General features: G+C 40.6%; 1 protein-coding gene across 4 annotated transcripts in view; it reads right to left on the bottom strand.

Moving 5' to 3' along the window:
- Positions 1–3,556: 3,556 nt before the first annotated feature.
- The window catches only part of TEX264 (testis expressed 264, ER-phagy receptor), a 180,464-nt gene continuing 174,718 nt past the window's right edge, over positions 3,557–9,302 (bottom strand). For all 4 annotated transcript variants that reach the window (XM_079968061.1, XM_079968064.1, XM_079968063.1 and 1 more), the window contains one exon: positions 3,557–7,721. In XM_079968061.1, coding sequence (XP_079824187.1) covers positions 7,399–7,721 — 323 coding nt within the window. In that variant the 3' untranslated portion in view covers positions 3,557–7,398. The remainder of the gene's footprint in view (positions 7,722–9,302) is intronic.

The following is a 9,302-nucleotide window of genomic DNA, read 5'->3' as shown; positions in this document are numbered from 1 at the left end:
TGCTTCAGGTTAAGAACAGTTTCAGGTTAAGAACGGACCTCCGAAACGAATTAAGTACTTAACCCGAGGTACCACTGTATACACCTCTCAATTATCCATAGGATTTACAGTGGATTTTTTTGCTGGCAAGTGTAATATGCCATAAGTCCTTTCAAATGACACTTAAAAATAAATAAATCTCTCTCTCAATGTCATCTTCCTGGCTTCTTTTATTCTTGAGGAGCTAGCAAGGCTTCCTGGAGCATCCTGGAGCATTGTTTCAAATTTATCATCCTTCCCAACCCTTGCAATCACACTGGGAGGAAATTTTCACTTAATATTAGGTCCAGCATCAACTGATGGCACCCTTGAGCTGAGGGCCCATCAGTGTTGGCATCTGCTGTGGACTGGGCCACCTACCCACCTGATCATGAGTGAATGAAACCTACCCATTTAGTTTTTCACAGTGCTGAAAAGCAACATGAGGTCAGAGCATATGGGGACATTTTAAATGGCACTGCTATTGCCATTAAGCCCACAGGGGAGGGTTGTCACTTTGCTACAGGCCCTTAAACTTAGAGTCATCAGTCCCATCTCATCCAACTCAACGAAGACAATTCTGTAATTATGCTAAACCAAATCCAAAGAGATTATGTCAGCTATGCATATCTCAGGAATGTTTTAAGTTCCACTCTATTCAGTGGGACCTTCTTCAAAGTACATGAACATAGGATTGTACATGAACAAAGTACATGAACATAGGCTCAATTAAGAGATATGTGGAATGAAGCATCCATTAGAGCAGGGAACATGTGTGTCTCTCCCCAGATGTTGTTGGGCTACAGCTTTGAGCATTTTTAACTACTAGCCATGCTGACTGAGGCTGATGGGAGTTGGAATCCTGCAACAACTGAAAGGTACGAAGTTCCCCATCCTTGCATTACAGATATTCATTAAGGACAGGAGAAGATCTAGCAAAGAGGTAGAGCGCAAAAGGCCTCATCTATGGTTATTGGAGCCTCTGGCTGAATGACCTCAGCTCATAAGGTGCGCTCTTGAGAGAGCCACTACCCGTCAAGAGTAACAGACAATATTGGGCTCAAGGGCCTGACTCAGCATAAGGCAGCTTCATTATGTGCAGAAGAAAAGCATTCAATTTTATAAATCTTGAAAAACCAGAAAGTTATAGCACGGCAAATCCATGATATAAAAGATCATTATACATTTCCAAAGTGTTGCTTTTGTAAGTACTATACATATTTCAGTACCTGAAATGTAGTCTCAGGTATTTAGCAGTGAGGCATGTTTCACTTCAGTCAGAGTTCAGATTTTGTTTTGAAGTGTTCACAGAGTGTGGAGGACAGGGGCTTGCTTTTTGTTTGCCATTTTTAATTTCAACAAGGATTACCCAACCCACCCCATTCCCAACAACTATGTCTAAACCAGTCTGGCACATAGATTACTTTAAGCCTTATACATGATATCAAAATAGTGATTAAATACATAACAGAACAAGTGCTTTTCACCTCAGGACCAAACTAAAAAGCAAACTTCTCCGACAGCTTTGCCAGTATCTTAATGACAAACCGGAACTGAGTTGTCATTTCTTTTTGCTTTTCAGTGCAGGCTGCTCACTCAATGACAATTTGGGGCTTTCAGCTCCAAACATAGTACCTACTCCAGTATGCACACACATGTGTGTGTACACACACACACACACACACTGCCTTTTGTGTATGGAAATGATTGGATTCAAAGTCATAAACTCTACTTCTGCATATAAAACCCAAATTAACTTTGTTATGGACACTTTGCAGCTTATGACCAACCAGCTTTGAATGCAAGCAAAATGTACCATCTCCAAAACTGTTCCAGTCAAAGTGAAGTAGGCTTGCTGCACTCATCATCTGTACCTGCAAGTATCAGTATTCAAGTTGGGAATGTAAGTGAGCTGCATGCACAGAATGAACAAACACAGAAACATGAAAGATGTAATCAAATTTAGGGCAGCTAAGAGTTAACATATACAAATTAGTCCATGGAAACGTGTTCTTCTTTATGTTCCTCAAGCAAAGCCAAATTTCTCAATGTTTCCCTTCCAAGAAATGTTGTTTTCAGAATGTCAATGACGTATGTTGTCTGAAAAGAAGCATCAACCATATGTAACCTATGAACTTTTACAAGTTTGGGCTTAGAATTCCAAACACCTCTATGCTACAATTTGTATGTACCTATGAATTAGCACTTGAATATAACCATGAAGAAAAGAATAGGGCAGGGGTGGGAGATGGCAGTTGAGACCTACCCTTCCTGTAGGTGGCTGGAGAAAGAGGTTGATTGTCATGAATCTAGACATCATTCAGATGCAAGTCTACTACTGTGGGGTGCAGTTGGGATGTGAAGGGAGCCTTCTGCATTTCTCTTCCTGCTAAGGGTGGTTTTGTAACTGAAAAAATGTTGTGACACATTGATAGTTAAGTGGAAGAAGGGAAGCTTAAATGTAAGTAAAGCAATAAAATAAAATAAAACCTCAAACATTAAGATGTCCAGAACAACCATTAGAGGGAATCAAAACCTGCACTCCTATAGTTTTTTGGGATTCACGTACACTAACCAAGAAAAATGAACCCACAGGGTGCATTTTGTGTTCTCTAAAAATCCTGTTGCACTGTGCATTCATTTTTTAGATTTCTGGGCTCCCAGGCTGTTATTTCTTAGTATCACAACTTCATTGTGATTAATGACAGACTCTTGTGAACTTAAATGGGCTTCTGATTAGGCATCAGAGTTCTTTCATAACTCAGTGAGAATCTTAGTGATGACACAGAATATGGTGCTAATGAAAGTGAGATGCAGACACCGATGGATATTTATGCCTTCAAAATGAAATTGTTAGGAAAGCTGCATGTCTTCAACTGTAAAATGTCCCAACAGGCAACAACACAAATCTGCCCATGTGTGTTAATAGTGTAGCATCACATTCTATCCCAGGTATTGGCTACAAGGCATTTGAAACTGCCATTATAGCAAACTGTGTCAGCTAGGGTTAGAATGGAAGAGAAGAAACATTGGTACTCCTTGGTATGCTCTGATGTGTTCTCATCACAGATGGATGGTAATTTTATTCATCACCCAGTCCCTTCACAATTGCAGCAAGTGCCAAGAGAGAGGCCAGCCCAGCCACAGAACAAGCAGAGCATCTTAGAGCAGATTGCCAGACAGCTGCCTAATAAGAGCAGGCTCCAGTTATGCCTTCGGCAATTCAATTCTTTGGGAAGAAGTGGACATGTGAAAGATTGCCTGAAGCAGCCTGGGAAACATTAGCAGGCAGGTCTCTCAAATACTGTGACAATCCCTCTATTGATTGACCCAAGGGATGGTGGCATACAACACCAGAGCTTGTTAGGATTCTGGACTCATATCTGAAATTATTTGTCTGCAAAATGCTGGACGTTCACAAAGATGACAACTAAGAGCTTGTAGAATCCGTTAAGGGGAGAGGTGGGCTTCAGAGGAAGGAGACACTAGGTCATGTGCTCGCTTCTGGAGAAACTATGTATAACTACTCAGGCAACTCTTACAGAAAGCACCGTTTCATTGAGAATTTTGACAAAAGGAGAGTATAGGTGAAAGTATATGTACGGATGGCTTCCCCTGTTCATGGTTCATATCATGGCAGGTTAATCAATGTGCTCCTCTCGCTAGCTTGAATCTGTACTGGAATATTTAAAGCACAGTTGATGGGAAGCTGTCATTTTTTACCCTTCTACTCCAAAATAAATGGCTTGTGGATAACTGCCATTGTCTACACATGCCTAGTGAAGGTTGCTTCCTCATCTCAGCAGAACCAAAGAAATGAACTCAACAGTGGCTTAACACATTAAACTCAAACAGCTCCAAATACTCAGTGAATCTGTTCCTGCTCTCTACCTATTACCAACTCAACTCTTAGGAGGAGGAAGAGTGAAAAGTAACAAACAAACAAATAAACTCCAACCTTAAACTCACCTGTGCTCCTATTCAAAGATGGTTATAGAAAATTTGTACTCTGTCAACAAGCTAACACAGTCCAATTAAAACTTCATACATTAGCCTCTGAGCTATTTGGGCTGGAATGGAGCAGATTTCTTCACATGAATGGAATATATGAGAAATTATTGATGAAAAACTTTTGTGTTTTTTTTTTAAAAAACCTCCCTGCATGTGGAAAGCTTGCATGTCAGGGAGAAAGCTAAACTAAGATTTCTAAGCTTTATTTTCTCACTAAAATGCAAGTTTTCCACACTAGGGAAATTTATCTCATGTTTCCCAAGTGCACATGAACTGTGAGATGATATAGCCAGAGTACTATACATGTGCCTTGTTGACTTCAAACATATAAGCAAAAAGATGATTAACATATAAGAAGCACATTCACCTGTGCTTGGCTACATAATATAACAAGGGGCTGTATGCATGTGGGAACACAGAATTTATATGCCATGACACAAACACACACAAACAAGAACAAGAAATGATGTAACTTACAATCATGTATATGTGTATGCACATGGCACACACAAGAGGATTTGTAATGTCCTCCCATATGTGTATTCACAATGGGAGGTAAACAAGCTTTATACAAACAAGCTATCATGGGGGGGGGGGAATAAACAAGTCATTGATGCTGGTGTTTTTGCCTCCATTACTTCAGAATTCACTAACAAGCAGCAGTTATTATAAGCTGAAGAAATTTTACCTGCTTCCCCTATTCTACATAACAGAGAGAATAGTATTTTTGTATCTGTCAAATGAAATATGAGGAAAGCCATAATACAGTCCTGTCTATATGTCTCCTGCTAGTCCTGCAACTTCCTATGTTCTAATTACATCCCTATTACTCAGGAAAAGGAGCATTTATGCATATGGGAAATGGGAAGACCACAGTATGAGGTCCAAATTAAACACGACACCATTCAATACATTGCAATTTCATTTATGGTGTCGTGTCTGTTCTGTCTCCGAGTCTGTGCATATAGACACAGGTCTATGCACAAAGTGAGCAGACCCAGGCGCTCACAAGTGCACAAACCATCACACATACCCAAGGGTACTTGTGGACATATACACTCATTTGCATATAGATATACTCACACGTAGAAATATATGAACAGATGCTCTATGCTGCACATTTGGAAGCCATCCTCAGCAATGGGCACAAGAAAATCTACTGGGTGCTAAATTGGGATAGCTGGAATGATGCTCATTCAAGTAATTCCATGTACCATACTAACATCAACTGTGCAGTGCCAGTGAATGAAGTTAATATCTAGGTGGATGGGAAAGCTACCCGATAGAATGTGTGAGAATGTTATACAGAATCCAGGCACAATGGGGATGGAACATATCCAGCTCCCCATATATTGAACATGTGTCTGCTTGCATCGTCCCTACTAATTTCAGGGACATTGTAGCTAAAGTGGAATTACTGATTTGGATATCATGGTAAATCAGGATTGGGGGAACATGAACATAGAATTAAATACCAAGGAATAGTAAGCCAGAAGAGAAATATAAAGGTTATAGACCACAGCAACAACAACACAAAGAAAAAAGGAAGGAATCAATGGCAATTGCTTGGAGGAGGGAGTTAGCAGCCTTATGGACCACACAGCCCAAGGGAGAAGGTTCTAACACTGCATCCCATTGATTTCCCACCAGGCTGAGTCAATGCTCAGAAACAAAGAAGGTCTTGAAGGTGGCTGAACGTCGAACATCTCTGCCCACAATATGGATCCAATTCCATTAAGAAACAGAGTGAGCCATTGATCCAAGACCTTCAAGAGAGGATGTAAGGAAGAGTATGAAGAATATGGTGGGGAGCATTAGAACTTTCCAATATTTCACACACATACCCCAAATATACACACATATGTATTTCTTTCCTCCTGTGGCCTTGATGCCTTCCTTAACCCACAATAGAGCTCTGAATTCAGACTGTGTGACATGATTCTCATCAGTTGATTTCTCAGTACAAGACCTTCATTGTGACAGCAGTGAAAAATCTGGTACAGAGCCCTCAGCGTGGTTTTGATGGAGGCAGGTTTGACCCAGCCCAGCATCCAGATATTATTACCAGCGTAAAATGAAGACCATCTTCATCTCATCCTTCTAAGGGGTGTACTGCAATGAAAGCTATAGAAATTCTTATCTTTCATTAAGGGTAGACTCTGTAACTTGTTTCTCTGTGCGGAAATTATTTGTTCCAGAAGAATATGCAGAAATTGTGAGAAGAATTAAAATATAAACTTCCAACACTGGCACACAACATTATGTCAAATCCACTATGGTTACCATTATATCTGGGATATTGCAGCAAATCTGTCACTTCACTGCACTGAACACAATAATATTCCATTCCAATCCTTCCACTGCATCACAACCTCTGAGAATCAGCACTGGAGAAAACATGGTTGTGCCATTTCTGTTGTATTGTTGCCCTGTTTTATTGCAATAGTACCCATTCTCCACAACCTCTTTGCCGAGAATGCAGGAAGAGGACACCATTTATGTCAAGTGTGATGGCTATTCCTTTCATGTGGACTTTTTTTTAAAAAAAATCTGAAACTAGACAAGGAACTTCTCAAGTTCACTTCCTGGAGGCATAGCATAAAATGTTAACGGGTGCTACAGTTGTATGTGCATGATCATGCAATCTAAGAGAGAGAAGACAGTGAAAGTGGGTTGTACAGGCAAGTGAAGAAGAATAGGAAAGGGAGCAGAAGCAACATGTGAGTGTTTGGGATCATGATAAGCCTGCTCAGAAACTTTTAACCTTTGAAAGGGAAGCTGTTAAGTGCATTACTGATCAAGAAAACTCAGGCATCCATTTAAGGGTTAAAGGTTTGCACTACAGTTTTCAATTTCAAATGTAACTACTGCTCTTTGGTGTCAATAGATGTGGTGCCAATGAATGTGCGTGAGTTGCACAGAAACAGTCTGATTAGGGGGTAAATGGGAAGGAGCGCAGGAAGCAGTAAAGAGATGCAAGAGGGCAGTCTACACGCAAATGCATCTACTGGCTCATGAAGAGTGATCTCCGCATAGTTATGCACTGACTCTTATACACCCACATACTGAAATACACTGTGCTGTTCAACACTGAAGCTCCCCAGCACTACTTCACACCATCCCACTCCCAGTTTCCTGTTACAGCACACATCTTTAAGTCTGGCTACAGGAGAGTGGAAACCAGCTACAATTCCCCTGGATATAACTGCTCTTCTTTTATAACACCCCAAATACTTGTCTGCAGACAAAGAGTAGGATAGGTCTCAACATAGATTAGTGACCGAAATCTTTTGGCTGGACAGAAAAGAAGCAAGAGAGATGATCAGTTTCTCTTTCCAATCCCCAAGAAACACAAGAAAAGAAATGGCTTTATTCTTCGCCCCTTTCTTTCTCCAGGGCAATAGGCTCCTTGGTCCATTTGGCCTTGGCGGTGTCCTGGTCTTCAACAGAACCAAGGTCAGCCGACAGACCTGCCATTCCATCACCATCACCATTGCCTTCCAAGTCCAGTTCCTCAAAGGAGGAGCCACTAGCCCCTGACTCGCTGTAACTGTGCTCACTGCGATTGTCCACCTCATCTCGGCTGTGGCCAGACGTGAAGGGGGACAAGATGGAGGTAGCCACTGAAGTATCTCTGCTGTTGGTTGTAGTCTCCAAGCTGACAGAGCTGTTCTCACTTAAGGTGTCGGCCCCTTTATGTAAAAGAAGAACAGAGAGTTAATACTGGGGAAAGATTATAAACTCAGAACCATGAAGAAGCGCCCACTACACATCTCCACCCTTGCATTTATTTGAACATACTTTGGATTCTTCAAGCAATAGGAGTTTAAAAAAAAAACCATGCAATTTCATCCCAGCAAAAAGTATATCACAAGGACATGGGGAGGGGTTTAAGAGTGTGATAAGCAGCAAAAGCCTATACCAAGCTAAATGGATCCATTGACTGTATAATGGACTGTATCATATGCTATCTTATTAATTTAAGACCCGTGGGTTTGGCCAGAGACATAGTTTAGAAGATAAATCTACGGTCCAAAATAGCAATCCTGTGGTGTTCATTCCCACCAAAGCGTTCAAGAAGGCAAAGCAAACAGAGATTGGCTTCTAGGCTTAGATGCTTGGCTGTCAAGATCCTTGAAGACCACCCAGATCAGTACACTGCAAAATTGGCAAACCAGTAGCTATTAAAGCAAGAATTGTTCAGGAAGGCAAATCATAATTTAACGCATTAGAAAAAGAAACATTAAATAGTATTCTAATTCATTGTTGTTCCAATCTTGTGTTGATAATAAACCAGTATTAACCCTTCTATCTTAAGGACTCTGTATCTACAGTTACTTACCTGGATGACCTGAGAGAGTGACAAACTGTTCCTCCTAGTTGGGCAGAGATTTCATGAGCAAGGGGTGTCTCTGTACAGTCGGTGACCCCCTTCCCCCATATCAGACTGGATTATTCCAGGGAAATAATCTTTTGACAGCTTAGGTCCTCTTAGGAAAGAAAACTGCATGATTGAATCTAATTAAATAAATTTACTAGTAACTCAGGATGATTGACTTAGGCTTGTCTCACAGGAAAGTATGGATGAATTTTTAAGAAAAGAAAGAAGAGCAAGAGCTTTCTGATCTCCATTCAATAAAAAGGCAGCAAACCCCAGCCAAGTTTAGTGGTAACTTGTCACAAGTTAGTACAGAATCTATAGCTACAAAATTGGAAAGCAATTGCAAAATAGTGTAGGCATGGTGCCCATGATTTGGATCACACTGTTATTTCCCTTCTCAACAGAATGACCTGAGAACATTTGTACAACACCGTGGCCCAACATAAAATTGAGCTCTAAATGTATTCTCTGCTTGAAATGCAAAAACAATGTGTGTTGGAATATCTGGAACATATCTGGAATGTATTAGAAGATACCTTTACTAGGAAACATTGGTAAACATACTTTCACATACTCTCTTTGGCTAAACCAAAGAGCTTTAGAGAATGTTGACATGAGGAAAGTGCATTCATATTGCCCTCTACTGGACAAAACGTGTCTCCTCTCTTGCAATCCTGTCCCCTTACTGAAATGTCATGGCTTTCCCCTTAACAGGCTTAGAAGTAGAATACAAAGATTGTATGAAAGAACTTTGTTAACATTTCCAATTTTGCCAGAGACTCCTTCTAGGGTTTCCTACAACAGCATTTAGTATGTAACTAAATATTGAAACTGAAACACGAAGAGAAAAGAGAGGAGGAATGGAATCACACAACAGCTGAAACTTGATAGA

Source organism: Podarcis cretensis (genome assembly GCF_951804945.1).
Source record: "Podarcis cretensis genome assembly, chromosome: 2".
Taxonomy (NCBI): domain Eukaryota; kingdom Metazoa; phylum Chordata; class Lepidosauria; order Squamata; family Lacertidae; genus Podarcis; species Podarcis cretensis.
The sequence above is the reverse complement of the archived record's forward strand: the minus strand, read 5'-3'. Positions and strand labels throughout refer to the sequence as shown.